Source organism: Bos mutus, chromosome 5, assembly GCF_027580195.1.
Source record: "Bos mutus isolate GX-2022 chromosome 5, NWIPB_WYAK_1.1, whole genome shotgun sequence".
In the NCBI taxonomy this organism is placed as follows: domain Eukaryota; kingdom Metazoa; phylum Chordata; class Mammalia; order Artiodactyla; family Bovidae; genus Bos; species Bos mutus.
In genome coordinates this window covers 115919127-115943867 of record NC_091621.1, presented here as the reverse complement: position 1 = coordinate 115943867, position 24741 = coordinate 115919127, and the positions used below count along the sequence as shown (strand labels likewise).

The window sequence follows — 24741 nt, the reverse complement described above, 5'->3', positions numbered from 1 at the left end:
ACCCCACAATCATAACTGAGGATTCTTCATTTGTAGAACAAATCTGCACATAAGTGGAGAAATTCTAGCCTACTCTTATTCCAGAAGTTAAATAAAACACACCACACCACGCACACACACACACCCTTTCCTTAGCATGAGAAAGCTTCATTATTACTCAGTCTTTCCACTTTCAAGCAACAGTTTATCTTCCGAACCAAGGAGTATGTCAGGCGCAGGAAAATGCTCTGGGTCATGTTCATTTCAGCTGCCTACACTATAACCACAATCTCTGATGTATCAACAAGTCCATTCCTAACGCCTCTTTTCCTTGGGTTTCCAATGTTTCAGTGGTGCGAGGTTTTCCCAGCTAGTCCCTCAACATCTCTGTCACCTAGCACACAGCACAACACTGGCAGCTTACAGAGACGGACTGAGTTCCAAACCCCGGGAGGAGAGGGTATTGTCTTGGGAAAGAGGGTAGTTCCCTCTTCTTTTCAGGAAAACTTTGAAAAAGCAGACACTTGCCCTTGTAGCCCTTCCAGCTTTCCTATCCCCGGACCGTTTACCAGATTGGTAACTCTGGGCAGGACACTTGCCTTCTCCAAGCCTCAGTTTCCACATATGTAAAAGAAACAACGGACCAGTGCCTGCTCCACATATCCTTATAAAAGGATACGTGTGGAGTGCTTAGCGCAGTGGGGCTCAATTGGCTGAGCTGTTATTGTTATTATTATTTTTGAGTCTGCATTTGCCCCTGGGGTGGCCACACTTTGAGAGCAGGAGTGGAGGAAGCAGGCCAAACACACACAACACTTGAAGTGTTAAGCCCAAACTTCCTTTTTTCTCTCCTCCTCTCCCCCCAGCTATAACCCCATTCTTTCTGGGGGAGTTGAGCACAGCGTGGGGTTAGAAGGAGAGTGAGGCGCAGAGGCACCCGGACACGGAGGGTGGGGAACAGGCAGAAGCCAGCTTTTCTTCTGGGGCTGCTTGTAACCCAGGGGAATTTGGGGCTGAGGGGACTCCAGAAGCCCTGAGCAGCGAGGAGCAGAGGAGAAGGGGTTTTACCATCTCTTCCTTTTGTTTCCAAACTTACACTTCCACCGATGGTTGTGGTTAGCTGTCTTCCGCCCTTTCCAGTGTTGTCTAGGCAGGGGTAGGATTGAGGTATGTGACAGGGGATAAGGGGGTGGGGAGTGGGGGGTTAATTAGTGAGTTAGGTGGGCAGTTCATGGGCACCTCTGACACCCAGGGCATGGGCTTTGTCTCACTTTAGTTTGCAAAACACAGGCATCATAGAGTAAGCTCAAGATAAATGCTCCCACCCTCGGGGTACAAAGGAATACTCTCGTTTACACCTAAGAAGTGGGAGGTGGAGAGGGGATTTCCAAATGGGGAAACCTGATACAGAGGCCCGAGTGGAGGAGGGAGCCTGGCACTCTGTCTCCTGGAGACAGAGGTGGGGAGGTGGGGGCAGAGAATCCACAGAGGCCCTGTTTGTCTCCCCTGGGCCTTTGGGGGCTCCAACTGTACATTCGCTACTCACTTTGTCTCCTGGGTGCATTAAGGTTCTTACTAACCAGTGTCCTGGGACCAGTTTAAGAAACTGGTTACTAAGTTCTCAGAGCTGGGCCAAGGCCCCCGAACACACACCTCCCAAGGCACAAGATCCTCCTGAACTCCAGTTTCAGGCTGTTTACCTGAGAAGAGGGGGCGGGGCTTCATCATCCAATCAGGCTGTGATTGTCCATGAGCGGGGCGCCCTCATTGGCTGGAAAACACATCCCAGCAGGTGATAACTGCAATCTCGAATTGTCCACAGCCTGTTGGGTCTCGCTGGGTCCTTGGGTTCAGTCAGAAGTCGGGGCTGGTAAATCCCTTTACCAGAGTCTGCCACTGTGGCTCCAAGAGCCATATTCAGTGGCCAAGTGTTCGGTGGGAGAGACGGTGCTGACCCAGCCGCCAGGGGCTCTCTGTCTTTCCGAGGTGGCAGCAAGGAGTCAGCTCGTTGAGAGCCAGGTCATATTACTTATACCCGGGGGAATGAATGTTTCCTTGTTATGCCAACAAAACCGGAGCCTCTCTACTGGGACGCATAATGGCTTGTTTGATTGCACAAAGATTTGCAGTACTATTTAGCTTCTCTGAGGGCAGGGCTGCTGGTGTCTGGGGCTTAGGGTGCAGACCTAGTAATAAAAAGTGCCAAACTATAGATACTCAAATAATTGGTATTCATTTGCAGGTAACTCCATTGCACAGTGAACGTTTTAGAAAGATCCTTAGGTCACTTAAAAAAAAAAATTCTGACAGCCTAGGAAATGTCAGCGTGGGTTGAACCTTATACAGGGATCTTAGTTTTTATCCTGGAGTCCTGTCTGCAGTGTGAAGCCCAGGGCTCCGGGAGGCTGGGTAGGGGATGCAGCTGGTCTATGCGATGTTCTTTCTAATTAGAAAAAGACACCCTTTTCTTGAGACACTTTACCATCACCTGCTGGGAAAGTGCTGTTTTAAGAAATTTAAGGAGCATTAGTCGCTTAGTCATGTCCGACTGGTTGTGACCCCATGAGCTGTAGCCTGCCAGACTCATCTGTCCGTGGAATTCCCCAGGCAAGAATACCGGAATGGGTTGACATTCTTTTCTCCAGGGGATCTTCCTGACCCAGGGATCAAATTTGGGTCTCCTGCATTGCAGGCAGATTCTTTACTGTCTTGAGCCACGAGGGAAGCCCCCTCAGTGGCGCTGAATACTGGGGAAGCAAGATCCCTGCAGTCTGCTTTCTCCAAATCTTACTCAGGACTTCACGTTCAGTGGTGCTCCTACCAGTCACCTAACAGTCCCAGATTGCCTGTTTTCCACTGGTTCCGATTTTAGCATTTTGTGTGTGTGTGACTGAACACAATCCTTATTTCTTTTGTTCTGTTGCTGTTCGTGTCTGCACATCTTCTCCCCCTTGCCTCCTCCTCTGAAGAGCCCACCGTTCACCTGTAAAGCCTCTTCCCCTAAGAAGTCACCTGTCTGCGCTGGAGCTAACATTTGTAAACACACATGTTTAATTTGAATGACCATAAAAGTTTCCTGCATGGCACAAAGAGGCACACAAAATACCCATTCTGTTGGGAACAATGCAATTCACTCTTCACATCCTCATGAAATATTGCCCACGCCTTTTATTTGCAAAGTGCGTACCCAGGTCTTTCTCTTATTTCTGCCCACAGCTGCCCTGGGAGGAAGCTCACAGGCCTGGAGGGAGGTGACCTGGTCTGGGAGGGACTCAGTGCCCTGGCAGAGCTGAGGGCTTACTGGCCACGTCCACTCCTGGCATCTTTGCTGCCTCTCCTGGCCTCCTGCATTCATGGCCTAGAATAGACTTTTCTTGGAGATTGGAATGAATTTTGTTATGTTTGTTTGTTTGGTAGAATAGTTGTGATTCTTAGAGAGAGGAACTGTGCCCGGACAGTCTGGTTCAGGGAAGGTCAGTATATCTCAAGAAGGGATCCTTGTAATCCAGGAACCCTGGAGGAGTTAGTTATCAGGGACCTGACCTGGCTCTGCAGAGGGGGCCCACCCACTGAGTCCCAGTGATGAGTAGATCTCAGTTGGGTTTTGAACACAAGTATGCACACATATACACGCCTATTTATACACACATATACACACATGCACTCATATACACACACAATACGCATACACACCTATATATACACATGCATAGAGAAGGCAATGGCACCCCACTCCAGTACTCTTGCCTGGAAAATCCCATGGACGGAGGACCCTGGTGGGCCGCAGTCCATGGGGTCGCTAAGAGTCAGACACGACTGAGCGACTTCAATTTCACTTTTCACTTTCATGCATTGGAGAAGGAAATGGCAACCCACTCTAGTGTTCTTGCCTGGAGAATCCCAGGGACGGGGGAGCCTGGTGGGCTGCCGTCTATGGGGGTCGCACAGAGTCGGACATGACTGAAGTGACTTAGCAGCAGCAGCAGCATACACACATACAGTACACACACATATACACATACACACGAATACATATATACATGCACATACGCAATATACACAAAGACACACATATACACATAGGCACACACACATACACAATACATGCCTATAAATACACATACACACACATATGTACACATATGCATACACACACACATACATACATACATACATACACATATGCACACACACACACACACACATTCCCCTTTCTGTGGTATGAGAACTGCTCTCTCAAGTCATCCAGAGGTTAAGGAGTGAGGATTTATTTTGGAGACTTTGTCAAAATCCAAGAACCCGTGGTTTCTAGAGCTTTGCTGTGTCCTCACGTAGTTGCACCCCTGTTCTTCAGCTCGGTCTCCCCTGTGAAGACCAGCAAAGCTCTGCCCGATACTGACCACTGAGGAAATAAGCACCCTTTCCCTTTCCAGCAAATCCCCTTACCCATCTGAGTACAGGGAGGCAGGAGGGGCAGGGAGCCCGTGGGCTGGTGGTGGTGGTGGGACAGTGAGTGACCCTGGCCATTCTGCCTTTGGAGGTCTAGCTTCATGGCAGAGTTCAGGGGCTGCCACTGGGTTTCAAGTTTTCCCTTAAATTGTGTGTGTGTGTTCACTTGCTCAGTCGTGTCTGACTCTCTGCAACCCCATGAACTGTGCCTGCCAGGCTCTTCTGTCCATGGAATTTCCCAGGCAAGAATACTGGAGTGGGTTGTCATTTCCCTCTCCAGGGGATCTTCCCCACCCAGGGATTGAACCTGAGTCTCCTGGGTCTTCTGCATTGCAGATGGATTCTTTACTGCTGAGCCACACCAAGGAAGCTTCCCTTAAATTAAGCAGATGCAAATGCATCCCTAACCCAGCACATTTCCTCCCACATTCCAAGATCTGGCTCAAATGATCCCATGAAACTGGCTGATACATTTCCACTAAACGGATGCTTTAGTTTAGTGGAAAACTAAAGTTTAGTTTACACACAGGCACATACATACACACAATACACACCTATACATACACATATGCACACACACACACACACGAACACACACACATGCACACACACATGTATATACACATAGACACACACACACACATTCCTAAGACTTTCCCCAAGTGGCTTTCTTTCCCTTCCTCCCTCCTGGCAAGGATAGGAAGCTGCAGATGCCTGATGGCACGTATTTACTGAGATGTTTTTTATTGAGGTTGTATTTGCAATCTCACTCAGGGACAAGACACATAAGAGACAGTGAACAACCATGAAAGAGGACCATGTGAATGCCATCCGGAGTTAGTTAAGGGGCATGTGGTGCAACAGTTCTTATCACAGAGCTGATGACCCTTTCTGACTGGAAGCAGGGTGGGTGGAGCTGTTCCAGACCCAGAGCTTGGACAGATCCCAAACTGGGAACCCGGGGCTGATGCCAGGCTTTTGTCCTCTCGGCCAGCTGGTCCTGCCCTGACCCCTTCTCAGATGCTGCCCAGGAGCACAGTGGGTGGGATGGGTCCTTTGGAGGGTTCTGTAGCCATCTCCCTTGGCACTGGGGACTCCAGGGACATATCCACTTATCCTCCTTCTCATGAAGGCTGTATTCTGACTATCTCAGAGAGAGGAATCTCCAGCTTCACAGAAAGCATCCGTTTAGTGGAAATCTATCAGCCAGTTTCATGGGGTCTTTTGAGCCAGATCTTGGAATGTGGGAGGGAATCCCAAGCCAGGCAGAAGTTATAAATAGAATCAGCAACCCTCCCCCACTCATCCTTGCAGGCTGAGCAATAAGAAACTGGGCCCTTCCCTGGGGGTGAATTCCTGAACCCACGGCTTTGGACCACTTCAGGTCTAGGCGCCTCCAGACCTCCCCAGGGGGCAGCCGCTGAACACCCACTTCAGGGCTCGGCTGAACAATCTTGCACTTTATCTGTTAGTCTCCTCTTTGTTCATGCCAGACCTAGGAATGCCCCCACCCCTGCTCCTTTGTCAACTATTCCAGAACCAACACACGAGCTAAGCTCCAGATCTCTCACTCCTGTTTTTTATCTCCTCGATCCGCACCCCCCCCTGCCCCCCGCGTCTGCCCTTGGGGAGATGAACTTTTCTCTCCCTCTCCCTCCAACTGGCTTGGCATCTCCAGGGAGTAGGCCTGGTGCTTTTTAACGAACTGAAAATGTGATTAAGTTGGACTCCAATTGGGTCTGCACACCCACCCAGGCAGGGTGAGGTCATGGCTTGATGGACTGGGGCTGGCGCGCTCTCGCCAGCCTCTGGCACCACAGACGAGAGATGCAGGAAGACAGAAGTAGCTAATGCTGGGCATCGGAGCCAGGGAGATGCTGGAAGTGAATTATCTGACCCTCTTTGGTCTCCCTGACAGAATGGTTTAGCAGAGAGCTGAGGAGAAGCCATCTTCGAGCTGTTTGGGCTAATACTGACAGCAGGCAATGACAACAGTTACAAGCAGTCGATTGCATTCCCTGTGTTATGTCATTTAGGTTTATTTTGCAGGAAAGTTGAAGGCAGGCATTGCTATCTCATTTAGGACTAGGTCCTGCTGTGCCAGGATAGCTAAAGTAGAAACAGCTTCCATGGTAGAGCAGTGTATTTCTCTCTCACTGAGAAGGAGTTCGGAGTGGGATGTCCAGTACTGATGCCATGGTGTTGGGTGAAGGGTCCTTCGGTCTCGTTTCCCTGTTGTCCTCAGCCTCATGGCCCAAAATGGCAGCTTAAGCATCAGACATCAAGACCACATTCCAGTCATAGAAAGAGAAGGGTTGAAAGAAGCACCCCTTCCTTTGGAGGCTGCTTCTTGGGAGTCACACACAACTTTCCTGCTTATGTTGGGGTTAGCGAGGGGAGCAAAGCTTAGTCTTATGACCACTCCCAGCTGCAAGGGAGGCTGAAAAATCAAATCTTTGTTCTCAGTGGCTATGTGCCCAGCAGTTTTCTGACTAAGAAAGACGGGAGAAATAGATCCGGACAACTTTCCATCTCTTCCACAATCTCCCTCTTTTAAGGGTGAGGAAATAAAGGTACCAAGAGCGGAGATGATCTTCCTGAAGTCACACATTTTGTGAGCGATGGGGTTGGTCTTTCTAAAATCTGTGCTATATCCACTGGGCTACATTGTTTTCTGATCTGACTGATAGGAAACAAGGCGGGGAGTGGGGGGCATTGGGGTCGTGGAAAACCAGGTGAACTGTGGCTAAGTGGCAGGTGCCTGGCCTATGGCGTGAAATCAGGGTTTGAGTTCAGCTCAGTGACTCCTTCACCAGTATAGCTGTTGGCAAACTAAATTGACTGAGGACTGCTTTACACTCTTAAAAATAATTGAGGCCCCCAAAGAGTCTGCTTTTTAAAAAATGATATATGTTTTTTTATTTGGGTGCGCTGGGTTTTAGTTGCGGAATGTGGGATCTTCGATCTTCATTTCAGCGTGTGGGGCCTTTAGTTGCAGAATTTAAACTCTTGGTTGTGGCACACAGTATCTAGTTCCATAACCAGGGATTGAACCCAGGCCCCCTGCATTGGGAGCACAGAGTCTTAGCCGCTGGACCACTAGGGAAGTCCCAGAGTGCGTGTTTATATGGCTTATGCCTGTCAATATTTACCCTGCTGCTGCTGCTGCTGCTAAGTTGCTTCAGTCGTGTCTGACTCTGTGCGACCCCATAGGCGGCAGCCCACCAGGCTCCCCCGGCCCTGGGATTCTCCAAGCAAGAACACTGGAGTGGGTTGCCATTTCCTTCTCCAATGCATGAAAGTGAAAAGTGAAAGTGAAGTTGCTCAGTTGTGTCTGACTCTTCATGACCCCATGGACTGCAGCCTTCCAGGCTCCTCTGTCCATGGGATTTTCCAGGCAAGAGTACTGAAGTGGGTTGCCATTACCGTCTCCGAATATTTACCCTATTAGATATCGAAAAGAAAAATTGTAAACATATACATTTATTTAAAACTAAGACATGATATTTAGCATGAATGTGTGTTTGCTTAGTTGCTAAGTCATGTCTGACTCTTTGTGACCCCATGGACTGCAGCCTTCCAGGCTCCTCTGTCCATGGGATTTCCCAGGCAAGGATACTGGAGTGGCTTGCCATTTCCTTCTCCAATTTAACACGAATACTATCTTTTAATAAAAAGGACTATAAATTCCAAACCAAAAAAAAAACGTTGGGAGGAGGATGGTGTTGTCTCACAGTTCTACAAACTTCCTCACTGTCTGGCTTGAGAGAAAGCAGCTGGTTCTTACATTTGCGTCTGTAGCCGGCCTGTTGTGAGCCCACACATCATGTAGTCTCTGGAAAATTCCACTGTGCTTTACAAAAGAATGAGAGCATAAAGGTCAGATGACATCTTAGTGTTATTACGAAACTAGTTTTGATCTTGAGGATTCCTGCAAGGTTCTTGGGAATTTGTTGGGGGTCCCTGGACCACACTTTGAGAACTGCTGACCTATTGAATTCTTCATTTTCTCCTGCCTCAGTTTCTAAATCAGAAAGGCTGTATTTAGCCTCTGAGGTTTGGGTTCTTTAAAAAAATTTTTTTTAACTTTATTTAAAAATTATTTACTTGTTTTTTACTTGGCTGTCCTGGATCTCAGTTGCAGCATGGGGGATCTAGTTCCCTGACCAGGGATCAAACTTGGGCCCCTGCATTGGGAGCATGGAGTCTTAGTCTCTGGCCCACCAGGGAAGTCTCGAGGTTTGTGTTCTTTGAAGGGGTCTTCAGGCCTCTGTGTGGGAGTGGGTGACCTGCGGGTCTCTGAAACAACTTTATTTGTTGGGTTACAGACAGCACAGATCATCATGGAGGGGAGAGGGGTGTGGTCTGTCTGTCTTTAAAGCAGTAGAAGGGTGGAGACTCTGCAGGTCCATCAGCTCGGGGCTCTATAGGTCAGCGGCCTTGGGTGAGTGATGAGCAGTCAGAGGAAGCTGCCCACTCCTTGCGTCACCCTGGCCCACCCAACACTGCTGGGCATAACTGTATCCACTCCCTAGGACAAGGAGACATATGGAGACACACCTATGTCACAGATGGCTTGGGTTCCATAAGAACACGTGGCAACAGGCTTGGGAACCCAGGCCTGCTCACCAAATCCTACGGTGGATGGAGTGCCCTGGAATGAATCAGAGAAAGACACCTCCTAGTGCTTTACTCAGGGAGTAACAAAGAGAGGGTCTGGAGGACCAGCTTGGGAGGAAACAGAAACTGATTCAAGGAGAGTCCACAAGGTTGGGACCATGACAAGGATCAGAATTAGCTGCTAGGAGAAGCCCAGGCACTGACCTATCAGAGTAGCGTCCCAGGGGCAGCTGTGCCTTTCCTGGGGTGTTTGTTAGCAACGCAGGGTTTGGCTTGACCGTAATTACTCTGTCTCCTGCTGCCTGAATTTGGCCGTTGGCCTTGTCTGGTGTGGCTTGAAACCTAAGTCCTGTGTAGCGTCCAGAGCCTGGTTCAGACTGTACCTCCTTCCCTGGCGTCTCAGCGGCAGCTTCCTTCTTGCTGTGACTGGCCACACCCTTGGGAAGACACACTTACACTGAGACCAGGTCTTCAGGCCATTATATAAACCTTCCCCAAGGAAATACCTGGTGCAGGTAGATTGAAAACTCCCTGAGAACTGGAGGATATGACTCTCTCATTGCCCTTGTCGTGACTGTTGATTTAGCTCTTTTGTACAGCCTGGTATGCATGTCTTGGGCTTTCCTGGTGGCTCAGGTGATAAAGAATTGGTCTGCAATGTGGGAGACCTGGGTTCGATCCCTGGGTCAGGAAGATCCCCTGGAGAAAGGAATGGCTACCCACTCCAGTATTCTTGCCTGGAGAATCCCATGGACGGTGGAGCCTGGCGTGCTACAGTCTATGGGGTCGACAAGAGTCAGACACGACTGATTGACTAACACTTTCACTTTCATGCCTTGGGAACACTTTCATGACTTGGGAATACAGCTCCTGTCTTTGAAAAGCCTGCAGGGAAATGGGGAGATGGCCCCGGAAATGGAGACCAGAGTTTAGATGCACCCAGGAGCCTATGGGAACATCGAACTAGCTTTCTATTGTGGGTCTTGCCTGGCACAGCGCCTGGACATAGTAGATGTGCAAAAAATTGAAGGAGACATTGGGATGTGTTCAGGAAACTATCAGTAATGCAGGACATGGGGAGGGGGAAGGGTGAGAGAGAAGGAGGCTGGGCTCAGGCCATGGAAGGCCAGGCCTCCCTGCCTCCCTCATATGCTGGGACTTGGCCCTCCAAGTGGGGATGGGACCTAGACTTGCCTTTTCTATTGACCACACAGCTAAATGCTTGCTGAGTGACAATATGGTCACCTCCTACTGGTCCCTGTCTCTCCATGGCTCTCAGAGGACACAATAGTTCCATCTTGGACTTGTATCCATGGAAGTATCCTGCCTGGGGCCTGGCCTGGCCTGGCAGGGGTGCTCAGCTACTCAGGAACTTGTGTCCTCCTGACCCACCCAACACTGCCGCTCATGACTATGTCCAGCTCCCATGGACAAGAAGACAGGCAAAGCATACCTATATCACAGATAACTTGGGTTCCATGAAGGCATGTGGTAATAGGCATGAAAACCCAGGCCTGCTCACCAAACCCTACAGTGGATCGAGTGCACTGGGACGAATCAGGCTGTGTGCCCTGGGACGAATCAGGATGTAGGTGATGGATCAGGGGATCCTGGAAGGAGCAGATGGCAGGCCAGGTGTGCCACTGTGCTACCGTTGTGGGGTAAGGCCAGCTGGGCTTTAAAGGCTGGCAGGCATCTGGAAATCCTCCCTGACCTTCACACTGTGGCCACTCTCGTGACCAAGCTCAGGCCAGGGCTGACCAGAGGACAGCTTGTTCCTTTTCTCTGAGAAGGAAAGCCTAGGCAGGTTTTGGATGCAGATGGTCGAGGCCTCAGGAACTGTTCTAAGGGAGGTGGCCGCGTCTGCAGAAATCCACTCCCTCCTGCAGGCAAATGATCAGAAGCCACCCTTCTTGCTAAGGCTTTCTGAAAACCATTTACTACCTCCAGGGACCTCCCAGGAAATGTGCTGGAGTACGGTTCCCACTTTTCCTTCCAGCAGGGATGAAGGTGGGCCAGCTGGAGATGAGCCACACTGGACCCTGCTCCCCCACCCTGGGCTCTGAAAGGGGGAGGGGAGGCCTGGACTCCTGGGTTTCTCCCTTCCTCTGACTGGTTCTGTGTCCGTCGAGGGGCCTGGTCCCTGTGCCTGGGAGCTGGTCATGTGGTGCAGGGACTGCTCGAAGCCACTGTCCTACAGCCCAGGCAATGGAAGCCAGCACTAGAAAACCCCATGGAGTTGCCTTTGGTTTTTTTTTTTTCCTCTGGTTCCAAATTGTGTGTGTAGCAAGAGGTAGGCAAGTGCCTAAGCTCCTGCCCCTACCCCAAGGGTGCCCTCAACTGCCCTGTAAGAGACCAGTAACCTCCTCCATATTTTAAAAAAATTTTATGTGAACCTTTTTTTAAAGAGCTTCTCTGGTGGCTCATACAGTAAAGGATCCGCTTGCAATGCAGGAGACCTGGGTTTGATCCCTGGTTGGGGAAGATCGCCTGGAGGAGGGCATGGCAACCCACTCCAGTGTTCTTGCCTGGCGCATCCCTGTGGACAGAGGAGCCTGGCAGGCTGCAGTCCATGGGGTCGCAAAGAGTCAGACACGACTGAGCGACTAAAGCATAGCACGTTAAAAAAAAATGTCTTTATTGAATTTGTCACAATATTGACATTAAAAGATGCTTACTCCTTGGAAGGAAAGTTATGACCAACCTAGACAGCATATTCAAAAGCAGAGACATTACTTTGTCAACAAAGGTCAGTCTAGTCAAGGCTATGGTTTTTCCAGTGGTCACGTATGGATGTGAGAGAGTTGGACTATAAAGAAAGCTGAGCGCCGAAGAATTGGTGCTTTTGAACTGTGGTGTTGGAGAAGACTCTTGAGAGTTCCTTGGACTGCAAGGAGATCCAACCAGTCCATCCTAAAGGAGATCAGTCCTGGGTGTTCATTGGAAGGACTGATGCTGAAGCTGAAACTCCAATACTTTGGCCACCTGATGCGAAGAGCTGACTCATTTGAAAAGACCCTGATGCTGGGAAAGATTGAGGGCAGGAGGAGAAGGTGATGGCAGAGGATGAGATGGTTGGATGGCATCACTGACTCAGTGGACACGGGTTTGGGTGGACTCCGGGAGTTGGTGATGGACAGGGAGGCCTGGTGTACTGCAGTTCATGGGGTGGCAAAGAGTCGGACATGACTGAGTGACTGAACTGAACTGACTGCTTGTTTTATGTTTTGGTGTTTTGGCTGTGAGGCTTAGAGGAACTTAGTTCCGCAACCAGGGATGGAATCTGCACCCCCTGCCTTGGAAGGTGAAGTCTTAACCCCTGGACCACTAGGGAAGATCCTGAGTGGCATTTCTGATGGGCCAGGCAGTGGACAGGATGGAAAGAATCAGGCACAAGCCTCAGCCTCCTTCCTGGAGTCTCAGGTGCCAGTGATGATGGAGATTCTTAGACCTGTCTACTAGAAAGAAAAGTGGGGTCCTCCCCCAGCCACCCCAACTGGAAAGACACCCACCTTGTTCTGGAGGACTGTGACTGTCCCAAAGAAAAGATCAATAACAGCAGCCCTCTGTTGACCAGGGAACCCCCAAGATACTAGTGAATTGAGTGTTGCCTTGGCAACCATTCACCCCTGTACAGCCCAGGTAGATGGAGATGGGAAAAGGGACAAAGATACCCTTCTGTCCTGCTGGCGACCTGTTCACTAGTCTGAAGAGATGCCTGATGGCAGTACAGACAGTGGAAGGGCTCTCTCTGGTGGCCAGGATATCAATGTCAGTGACAATGATGATGGTGAAATGGGGTCACCATTTCTTACCTCTGGCGTGTGTTATTCCATCCAGTCTTCACTTTCGTCCTTTCGGATTGTTGTTCAGTCGCTAAGTCACATCCGACTCTTTGTGACCCCATGGACTGCAGCACGTCAGACTCCCCTGTCCTCCACTATCTCCTGGAGTTTGTCCATTGAGTCCATGATGCCATCCAACCATCTCATCCTCTGTCGCCCCCTTCTCCTCATGCCCTCAATCTTTCCCAGCATCAGGGTCTTTTCTAATGAGTCAGCTCTTATGAGTTATCAGGTGGCCAAAGTATTGGAGCTCCAGCTTTAGCATCAGTCCTTCCAATGAATATTCAGGATTGATTTCCTTTAGGATTGACTAGTTTGATCTCCTTGCTGTCCAAGGGACTCTCAAGAGTCTTCTTCGACACCACAATTCAAAAGCATCAGTTCCTCAGCGCTCAGCCTTCTGTATGGTCCAACTCTCACATCCGTACATGACTACTGGAAAAAACATAGCTCTGACATGTCTTTTCACGGTCCAAGTCATAGTTTGGTGCAGTCATAGTTTGACATAATCTTTTCAAATAGGCCCTGTTATTATTGCCTCCACAGAGGAGGTGGGGTTAGGTAAGCAGCTAGGGTCACACAGCCAGCACAGGGAAGAGGCAGAGCTGGGCCCGGGGCTGTGATGTCATACCAGATCCAGGGCAGGGCTCTTGCTGGTGTTGTCTTCAGAAACCTCAGTTTCCCCCATCTGAAGCGCTCAGGGGGTAAAGGAAAGGCGCGTGTCATCACCTCAGCAACACAGCCCAAGGTGGCCATCTTTGTTCATCAGTCACTTGCTCCATGTGTCCACCTGTGAGGCGGTGTCTGCAGCTGGAGTCTCGTTTTACTCCAGGATGCCATTTTCCATGGAAGAATGAGCTTTGTCCCCATCCCCACCCCAGACTGCGGCAAAGCTGGACTTAAGCCGCTGCTTTTTCTCTGCCGTGTGAGGGTGCGGCGGAGAGCTCAGGAGGGCAGGGTCACGGAGGGAGGGAGGCTGTTCTCAGCCACAGCTCTCAGTTTGCAGAGCTGCTAATCGTCCTTGCACAAGCCTGCTTGCTGCAGCTTTGCCATTTAGCAGTCCATGTGACTGCTGCTTTTCTCAGACGCAGAGGGAACCAGTTACGCCCAACTGCTTTTGCCAGCTGGCCTTGGAGCTCCCTGGGTCCTCCCAGGGGCCTGTGGCGATCAGGGCCCTGTTTCTGATGGCAAACCGTGCAAGCCAGGCAAGGGCAGGGCACTGTGGACAGGATACACATTTCCCCGGGACCACCACATGACCGTGGGGCTTCCCCCAGGAGGCTCTCCCCGGTGGTACGGAGCAGAGACCACGGGGCTACCTCCTTGATCAGAACCAGCCTTGTCCTGATTGACCTTGTACACTTAGAGCAGACTGGAGTTCTCTCTCCTGAAAACTGGTCACTTGTTTGCTCTTTTTCACCATCCCCTTTATGAATGCCGATTTGCTCTGACTGACCCTCCAGGACTCAGCTCGCTCTTCTTGTACTTCCTTCATTTTAGCTGAAGTCCTTCCATCAACAGCTGGCTTCCCTTCAGTCTGAGAACATGCCTGTACAGGAAGGAAATCGTGTACCCTGTGGGCATCAGTTATAGCAACAATACTGCCTCATGTCAAATTGAAGACAAAGTGCGATATTGATTTTAAGATGTGCTCTGATTTCAGAAACGTTAAATTGTGAAAAACAAAAACATGAGTTTAAAAATTACCAACGCATTTTTTTTTCTCACGATTTAACATCTCTGATATGGCACTAGTGGTGAAGAATCTGCTTGCCAATGCAGGTAGACCTAAGAGACGTGGGTTTGATCCCTGGGTCGGGAAAATCCCCTGGAGGAGGAAATGGCAACCCACTCTAGTATTCTTCCCTGGAGAATCCCATGGACAGTGGAGCCTGGCAGGCTGTAGTCCATAGGGTCACACAGAGTCAGACATGACTGAAGAGACTGGCACGCATGTTATTGAGAAGAATTACCAAAATGCAGAATGTGAAGATGCTCACAAATACAACTTACAGGGAGGGGTGTTTATACTAACGTGTCCAGGAGTCATTAGTGAGAACAGTTCCAAACCTGCTTGTGTTATGGGGTTTAGGTTGTCAACAAAGTGATAAAACTTAGGAAAATCCCTAAACTGGCAGCCCCCCTGGGACACTCTGTAGAGTCCTGGCATGTTTTTGCTGATGGGAACTGGTCCAGTCTGGTCCATCCCAGGAACCATCTTGGAAATGTTTGCTCAGTTTCGTCCCTGACACGTGGAGTTTAAGTCTCTGGGGATGAAGCCTGGAGGGTCTGTTTTGTAAACCTCATCTCTGATGGAGGAACCAAGCTCAGGGAGGGGAGGTGACCAGGTGGGTGTGGGTCAGATGCCTGTCCTTCCTCACTGGGATCCTCACAGCCTCCGGTGGATTTCCACAAGAACTTCAAGTTCTGCTCCTTTCACTCACAGAATCTCTTTACCCTTGCCCTTCAGAGGACACTGTCTGCCCCTGCAGGCCAGGCCCCTGGCATCTGCATTTCCAGGGCTCAGTTCACAAGGCTGCCCTGGCCTGGGGGCACCCCACCAAACAGGGGTCCGACCGAGTTCCACCAACTGCTGGACTGTTTCGTCTGATAGGCGTGGACAAGCACCTCCTGGGTGTGAGAGAGCAGTCTTGGATTTCCGGGCGTGGCGGGTCTCCAAGCCCCGAGGTCAGGGGACACCCGGCCGTGTGGGTGGCAGCCTTCCTAGGTGGCCTCTCCTTCTCGCAGGGACTGTGGGAGAAGTGCCAGCTTCTGAAGACGGCCTCCGTGTTCGCCCGCTGCCACGCCCTGGTGGACCCCGAGCCTTTCGTGGCCCTGTGTGAGCGGATGCTGTGCGCATGCGCCCAGGGGCTGCGGTGCCCCTGCCCTGTGCTCCTGGAGTACGCCCGCGCCTGCGCCAAGCAGGGGATGCTGCTGTACGGCTGGGCGGACCACAGCTCCTGCCGTGAGTCTGCGCGGGACCCCACCTCCAGCCGGGGTGGGCGGGGCCCGTCCTGGGTGTCCCACCCCAAGTAGCGGGTGCTGACCGAGGCCCCGGTTCCCGCTCGGCTCCTGCCCCCTGTTCCCGGCTCACAGAGCGAGTCCTCTCCTTAAGGGCGAAAGGAGGTTTGAAAGGTCCCCCTGGCAAAGTCCCCATATTTCCTGCCTCTGTTGTCACGCCCGGCCTCCCCGCTTCCTCGTGGACTCAAAAGCTGTTCCCCAGCTCTGCCGGGGTCTCATCCGTTCAAGTCTGAAACTGACCTGGAGCAGGGCGGTGATCTCGGCATCCTGGCAGGCTTTTCTCAAGCCCCTGACTGTCATTGCCTCCCTTCTCTCCTCTGGCTGGTACTCTCCATCCCTCCCCCGCACCCAGTCGTCTAATCTCACCGGGTCCCTAGTTATCGTGATAGTTCCCACTCCCAAATTATCGTGAAGAACTAGGAGCTGCTGCGGTCACTTACAGGCAACCTCCTCCTCCTTCCCCCGCCCTGCCCCCTCAGGCTTCCCGTAGATCACACTGGCTGATGGTGCAGGGCAGGCAGCCCGAATGTTTACACACACACACACACACACACACACACACACACACACACGCCTTTCCGTGTGTGTTTCCAGCTTCTAAGTTAGAGCTTTTCATCTTTGCTGTGGGGGTGTGAGAAGGGTGGTTATTGACAGCTGAGTTGGCCTCTGGAAGGGGGAGTGGCTGTCTAAAAGACAGGTCTTTGAGGTAGGAGGGGGCAGATGACCGAGGTATCTTGGAGGAGAGGCGGTTTGGGATGCTAGGTCCTTCTGGTTCTTCCGCCTGAGCATCAGTCAGCGGCCAATAGAGAGACAAAGGAGAGCCGTCCTTATCCATGAAGGGCTGGGTCCAGTGGGAACAGCGGCTTAGGTGATGAGCTCGGAGGGCTGTCCTGCCACTCAGTGGACATAGATAGGAATGACCATCCCCTAGCCTGGAAGATGCTGTGCGCCCATTTCTGGGTGGGGTGTCTGATTGAACCCAATCTCTTTCTTTTTTCAAAAAAATTTTTTGATGTGGACCATTTTTAAAATCTTTATTGAATTTGTTACAATATTCCTTCTGTTTTATTTTATTTTATTTTGGCCATGTGAGATCTTAGCTCCCTGACCAGGGATCAAACCTACACCCCCTGCATTGGAAGGCGAAGCCCTCATCACTGGACACCAGGGAAATCCCGAGCCCAAGTTCTTGAGGAAGAGGAGCCCTCAGAAGAGGGATAGATGGAAGACACCATTTCTGGCTTGTGTGGCCTTGGGGGCCTTGCATTTTCAGCCTGGAGGCATTTGGCAGCCCCCGGAGAGCGGTTTAGGAGAAAAGGACAAAGCAGAGAAGCAAACGAGTGGCCAGTTGTTTGTGGCAATCAGGTGTCTGAGGGGGTGCCAGGTGACCCTGCTGAGTCTTAACCAGGCCCCACAAGGTGGAAGATGCCCCTTCAGGGCAGGAGTGGTCAGCGGATCGCCTGGGAGGTGACACTGACCACTGGGGTGCCACTAAAGTGGAGATGGCCCATGGGGCACTGAAGACAGAGGGGCCAGACAAGGGGGCCTCAAGGGCTCTGAGCATCTCTTGGCCTGTGAGATGCTTCCTGGAGGGGACTGGCTCCAGGGAGACTCCCGGGTTTTCCGTTTCAGGACCAGACTGCCCCGCGGGCATGGAGTACAAGGAGTGTGTGTCCCCATGCCACAGGACCTGCCGGAGCCTGAGTATCACCGAAGTGTGTCGGGAGCAGTGTGTGGATGGCTGCAGCTGCCCTGGTAACAGATGTCCCACTTTATTTACAAACCTGAGACCTCGCCAATGCCCTTGGCTCGGAGAAGCCAGATGAAGGCTGCTTGTGTTTATTCCCCATCGCTGAATTCAGAGGCCCTTTATTTACTTTTTTAAAAGTCTTTGTACAGAGTGGCCAGAATTAAGTTGGCATTTATTTTTAATTTATGTTTTCCATATCCACGAAAGCGCATGTGTGCCTGGGAAGTAGGGTGATCTGGGCTCCAGCAGTGACTTTGTTTGGGGGAGAGGGTGGCTCATGGCTCTATCTGAGCTGCAGTGTTTTCTCAGTTAAGAGTCAGGGAGTGGTCTGGGAGAAGGACAGTCTAAACTCTCTCCTGGGTTGGCCATGTGAGCTCAGCTGAAAAAGAGTCTCTTCCAGGAGAGACCTTGTGAGCTTTGGTGAAAAGTCCTGGTTAATTACTGAGAGTGAGTCCTATGTGTTTCCACTCGGGACTTGCCTACTGGAAGACTTTGAATGAAACATTTGCCTCCATGTCTTTGAGATGAACATGGAGACAAACAATCTTCCCCCACCTCTGTGCAAGATAGAAAAGAAATTCTTTGAGCTTTCTGGGAGAAGCCTTCAGCCTAGACTCATGGCTTCCTTTCTGGAAGGCCTTGAACAAAACTCTTTCCCCCATTGCTTCATCACTAGAATGGAGATAAATAGCCCCCCCCCCTCACTTTACAAACTGAAAGATCAGCATCATAGAATGAGTCCTTTGAGCTTTCTGCAAGAAGCCCTGAGCAGATGACCACCCCGGGGCTTCTGTGGTTGGGAGATGAGTCATGATGGTGACAAGGCTGAGTCTTTGTCTTGATGCCCTTGACGCAGAGGGACAGCTCCTGGATGAAGGCCACTGTGTGGAAAGTACTGAGTGTCCCTGTGTGCATGCTGGAAAGCCATACCCTCCAGGAGCCTCCCTCTCACGAGACTGCAATACCTGGTAACTGGGGCTGACCAGTGCAGGTTTGGGGAGCTGCCAGGGGCTGGGGAGGGGCCGCTGGGCCAGCAGAGGCATTCGGGGCACCGGCAGGTGGAGCAGGACCAGGCCTGGGTTGGGGGTGTTTTGGGAAAGGCCGTGGAGGTTGACGATGAGAAGCAAGGGTTATATACAGATCTGCCTGGAGGAGGGGGGTTGGAGCGAAGGCCGCTTCACGGGCAAACAGCGTCTCTAGCTGCACTGCCAGCCATGCTTTAATAAGCGACTCTTTCTCCCTGTTGCCTTTGCTTCTCTCAAGCCATTTCTTCCAGAAGCCCCTCTGGGTGTCCCCGCCCCCACACACAGGGGAGGGGAACACCTCAAGATCTTGTCCCTGGCTGCCTTTCCCTCCTGGGCTGTCTTCCAGGAGTCTCCAGGGCTGCCCAGCATGGGTCAGGGCGTTACCCCGTCAGAATCCACCGTTTCTGTCTTCCACCAGCAATATGTGTGTGTATGTGTGTGCATTTTGTATATGTGTGTTTATATGTATATGTGTGTGTATTGTGTGTATATGGGTGTGCATGTGTGTGCACATGTGTTTGTGTGTGTGCATGTATGTGTGTGCATGTGTGTATGTATGTGTGTGTTTGTGTATGTGCGTGTGCGTGTGTGTGTGTGTGTGTTGAGAGGGTAGCAATTCAACTGCTTCGTGCCTGGGTGGACTCGCTTGCTCTCCCTTTTCTGTCTGTCTGTCAGGGTTTGCTCCCTTGCCTCGGCATTGTCTCCATGATTCCTCTGCGGCTGAAGCCCCCTGGGTGCACCTTCACCTCCTGAAGCCCCCTCTGATTTGGGTGACTTTCTGGTCCCATACCCCTCCTTGGGGGCTGTGGGGTGGCGGTGCCCTCTCCAAATCCGTTCATGGATGCCTGCCTCTGCAGACCCACCCATAACCTGTGCTTCTCTCTCCACCAGCATCTGCCGAAACAGCCAGTGGGTCTGCAGCAATGAGGACTGTCCAGGTAGGGAGCTTCCCCTCACACCCACTGCCCTCCTCCTGGTGGAGAGGTGCAGCCTCCCTTACCAGACGGGGAGGACCACATAGACAGGCAGCCTCTCCTCACCTGCCCATGCAGGCTGGATGCAACCCCTGTTCACAGCTGCAGCACCAGCTGTGCTAAACTGTTCCTTTCCGGCCAGCCAAGGGAGGCCCCTGGCAGTGAAGCGAGAGACTGCAGCTGGGCAAAGCTTTCACCCTATTTCCTGTCACCTGTTTGCTCAGAGGATTACAGTTTCGTGAGCTGTGAAACTTGCAAGGTCATGGATGACTAAACAAAGATGACGCAGATTCCTTGGAAAATTAAGAGGAAGAAGGGCTTGATGGTTCTTTAAAGTTGACGTGAGAAATTTCTGGAATTTTCCAGAATGCCTGAGCCAAAGACCTTGGCAGGATCCAAGGGCTTCACAGGTGTCTCAGTAAAAGAATCTGAGGCAGGTAAAGAATCTGCCTGCAATGCAGGAGCCACAGGAGACTTGGGTTTGACCTCTGGGTTGGCAAGATCCCTTGGGGGAGGAAATGGCAACCCACTCCAGTATTCTTGGCTGGAGAATCCTGTGGACAGAGGAGCCTGGTGGGCTACAGTCCATGGGGTTGCAAAGAGTCGGACATGTTTGAGCAACTGAGCACAGCACCGCAAGAGCTAGAGAAACCAGGCCACCCAATGATTTCTCCTACACTGTCTCCACCCTGGAAAATCCATTTAGGAAAAGTTTGAATATAATCTCTGCCTTTTACTTTCTCCTCTGTTTAGCCCCAACTCCATCTACGGCAAATTTTGTCTGCTCAGATCTCCCTCTGCCTCCTCCCCTCCAGCTGTCCCCCTCCATGACCCTGGCTCTTCTCCTGATGCGTCTCCCCTTTCGGTCAGTTACATGACATTTTCTATTCGTTATGAGGCAGGTGCAATTTATTCTCATTTTACAAAAGAGGAAACAGGTTCAGAGAGGTCAAGTAACTCACTCAGAGTCACACAGCTTCTATAATATAGAGACAAACTCACAACTCACAGACTCAGACTCACAACTGCCTGACCTCTGTTTCATACTTGCTGTGTGGGTTGACTTCCCCAGTGGCTCAGACAGTATGAATTTGCCTGCAGTTCAGGAGACCTGTGTTCAATCCCTGGATTGGGAAGATCTCCTGGAGAAGGGAATGGCAACCTACTCCAGTATTCTTGCCTGGAGAATTCCATGGACAGAAGAGCCTGGTGGGCTACAGTCCACGGGGTTGCAAAGAGTCAGACATGACTGAGTGACTAACACACGCACACACACACACACACACACACACACACACGTGTCCAGGATCCCCATGAAATCAAGCTAATTGGAAGTTGCAGGAGACGACCCAAACCTTTATTGCCCACCGGCTGCGTCAAGTGGTGGCCAGAGGCATGTCCAGCTGCCTTTTGCTGACCAAGTGGCTGGGAATGTTTTGGGCGTGCTCTTGGCAGAACTTGGTCTTCTCTGGAACCTGTGGGCAGGGCTTGGGTAAGCGTCACTGTGTAGCCCATCTTTTTGGCTCCTCCTCCAGCCCCCCGGGCTCATGGCTGTCCAGCACGGCTGTGTTCCTGGGTTTCCTGTGAGGCAGCCCCATCCCTCAGTTGTACCAAGGAGATAAGCTAAATACAATATTCAGACTTCTGATTCCCGGGAAACTTAAGGATGTCCATCAGGGGAGGTCAGAGCAGGAAATCAGATCGGAGTAGATTCAGGCCCCAAGGTTTTGCTTTTGAATGCTTGCGGATTCTCTCATTGACCCTTCTTTTCCTGGGCATTGTCAGAGAAAAGGCAAGTGCAACTTCTTACTCAGATTAGAGTGCTCTTGAGAAAACACAGAGAGGCTGGGGGAAGCATTCCCACCCATTTCCCTGTGACGGGGTCAAGACCTGTGATACACAGGGCTGTGTCACTTTGTAGAAAGATGACAGCATCTGAAAAATCCCTTTCAAAAAGGCTTTTTCAGGACTTCCCTGATGGTCCAGTGGTTAGGAATCTGCCTTGCAACGTAGGGGATGTGTGTTTGATCTCTGGTCGAGGAAGTAAGATCCCACATGCTGCGGAGCAACTGAGGCCACGCATCGCAGCTAAGACTCGATGAAGCAAATAAACAAGTATCTTTTTTAAAAAGGCTTTCTCGTGACACCTGTGGATTTGGAATTCCAGCTTGGCTGCAATCAGCCGGGGTGACCCTTGCCCACCCTTGCCCCTAATCATTGCCCGTTATGCTCTGATTTCCACAAAGACTGACCCCTTGTTCGTGCCCTTCTTGAGGGGCAGTGCATTGGGAAGTCATGACTTGTTTTTGCTCGCCGCTCTGACACCATGCGTCCGTGTTTTCCCCACAACAGCCCATTCTCTGACTTACTGGACGCCACCTCGGTGCCCTACACTTCACTGCATTTCTGAGCCTGACTACCCGGGGTTAGTGCAGAACCCGGAGGTGAAGGTCTGCAACCAAGCGCCCCCACTTCTGATGCCAGCCATGGTAACTGCTAGAATGGCTCACAGAACTTGGGCAAACACTACACTTACTATTACCAGTTTATTACAAAAAAATATGAAGGATACAAACGCTAGATGAAGAGGTACACAGGGCAAGCTCTGGAAGGGTCCTGAGCCCAGGAGCTTCTTTCCCCGTGGAACAGGGGTCACCACCTCCTGAGTGTAGATAAGCTCACCAGTCTGGAAGCCCTCCCAACTCTGTTGTTTATTTTATTAAAAAAAATTGATTTATTTGGCTGTGCTGGGTCTTGGTTGTGGCATGCGGGATCTAGTTCCCCGACCAGGAATGGAACCTGGGCCCCCTGCACCAGGAGATTGGAGTTTTAGCCACTGGATGGCCAGGCAAGTCCTGATTAAGGGTTTTAATGGAGGTTTGGGGGCTACTTGCCCTCCCCCTGACTTCCAAGGGCAGGGCCACACCTGGACCCCAAGTTGGGGTCCCACCCCATACCCGCTGTGCCTTTCAGTGCAGATATAGGCATGAGGTGGTAGTCAGGGGCTGATAAGCCTGGTCTTTGACAGGTGGGCAGCTGGCACCCTCCCCCACCCCCCACCGCCTTAGGCCTTTGGGGGCTCCTGACTGTGTGACAGGCCCAGCATCAGCCCCTGGAGAGGGAACTGGCTGTAGGGCCCACTTAGGGGGAACTCGGGGTGCAGAGCAGATCCGTGCCATGGAGGACGAGTCTTTGCTGTTTGCAGGCTGGGGGTGACAGGGCCGGGAAGGAGGGCTCCCACTTTGTGGAACAGCCATGGCAAGTGTCTCTGGTTATTTCTCTGTAGAGGAGAAGGTAGAAAGGGGACGCGGAGAAGGGAGCTGGGAAGGACTCCAGATACCGCCTGGGCTTCAGTGGGGCCATTGTGGGCCTCAGGATGGAGATGCCCTGAGTGGGGTGGGGCCAGCAGGCATCACTGGAGATGATGGCAGAGCCCCCCTCCCCTCCACAGATGGGCTGTGCTCCAGGGTGTGTTGGGTCTGCACCATGGGCTGCTCCAGGGCCTGGGGAGGACAGAGTGGTGGTTGGATCCAGGGCAAGTCGAGGGCTGGGGCTGCAGGGTGATGCTGGGGAGTCCTCGCTGCCACTCCCAGCTGTGTCAGCCTGGCTGGGGAGCTGGCTCGGATGGTGGTGAGATAGTGGTCAGATGGCGTCCTGGGGCCCCATTTGCCCTGAAGTCCCAGCAGGGGTTTGCCCATGAGGAGGCCTGAGAGCTGCCCCTCGGCTGGGCAGGGGGTGAGGACAGCATGCTGGCCCCTGGACTGCTGGCCCCATCATTGCTCTGGGCTGGCTTTCTGCTCTCTTGCCCTCAGGGACTCTCCTGGTTGGGGGGAGCCCCCATGATAACAGTGCAGAGAAAAGCTTCTGACCCCAGCAGAGCAGAACCCAGGGAGGCAGTGGGGAGGGCTAGGAGCCGCAGTGAACCCAGAACCCACAGCTGGAACTAACCCTGGCTTCGGACCCAGCCCCACCCCCAGCGTCACCACCCCCCACAGCCCAGCCCCCTGGGTGTGAATCCCTGGGTGTGACTTCACTCCCTGAGGCTCAGGACTGACCCACTGGGCCTTGACCTCCCAGGGCCAGAGGAGTGGGGCCTGAGTAGAGTCCTCCTGTGGGGCCCCTTTCTAGACCGTGGTGGGGAGAAACCCAGAAAGTGCCCACTACTGGAACACCCCCCAGGGGACCCACTGGGACACCCCCTCTCCCCTCTCCCTGTCTTTCCAGGAGAGTGTCTCATCACAGGACAATCCCACTTCAAGAGCTTTGACGACAGGCACTTCACCTTCAGCGGGGTCTGCCAGTACCTGCTGGCCCAGGACTGCCAGGACCACTCCTTCTCCGTCGTCATAGAGACTGTCCAGGTGAGCCCGCCAGGCAGCCCGGTGGTGCCCACGGGGATGAGGGCCAAGGTGACCCCACGTGTACTTCTTTCTTCTGGACCACCCAGCAAAGGGGAGGACAGATAGGGCGCCCAGGGCTCCTTGAGGATCCAGGTCCCTGATTCCCTTTCGGACAACAGGCCCAAGGAACAAGGACAAGCAGGGCCTAGAGTTTTGAGGAGGGAGTGGTTCTGAGTGAGCAAAACTGAGGCTGCCTGGTTGGGGTCTTTTCCTGAGTGCGTGGGCTGGGGGCTGGGCTGGGGGTGGTGGTGACGCCCCTCTGCGTGCCCCTCCTGGCAGTGTGCCGATGACCCTGACGCGGTCTGCACCCGCTCTGTCACCGTCCGCCTGCCCAGCCCGCACCACGGCCTCCTGAAGCTGAAGCACGGGGGTGGAGTCGCCCTGGATGGCCAGGATGTCCAGATTCCCCTCCTGCAAGGTGGGCGCCCTCCTCCCCTGGAGCCCCCCACCCAGCTCTCCCTCAGTGCCCCCACCCTCACTGCTGCCTCTTTTGTGAGGATGTGAAGGAGTGCTATTGTTGGAGGACAGGCTGGTGTCCTGAATTTATGCTGCAAGAAAGGAAGGCTTCCTGGAGGAGGAGGATAAGCTGAATGACGGAGTGGCTGGTGATGGGTCAGACCCCAAGACATCATGGGGCAAAGCCAGATGACCCTGTGATCTCTGAGAAAAGCTCCCTGC

The 24741-nt window shown here is 52.1% G+C and overlaps 1 protein-coding gene across 2 annotated transcripts in view; it reads left to right on the top strand.

Annotated features, from left to right (window-relative positions):
• The window catches only part of VWF (von Willebrand factor), a 127690-nt gene that overhangs the window by 14892 nt on the left and 88057 nt on the right, over positions 1-24741 (top strand). For both annotated transcript variants that reach the window (XM_070371770.1, XM_070371771.1), the window contains 6 exons: positions 15642-15858; positions 17547-17669; positions 18521-18632; positions 19581-19627; positions 23888-24024; positions 24343-24481. In XM_070371770.1, the coding sequence (XP_070227871.1) occupies positions 15642-15858; positions 17547-17669; positions 18521-18632; positions 19581-19627; positions 23888-24024; positions 24343-24481 (775 nt within the window). The remainder of the gene's footprint in view (positions 1-15641; positions 15859-17546; positions 17670-18520; positions 18633-19580; positions 19628-23887; positions 24025-24342; positions 24482-24741) is intronic.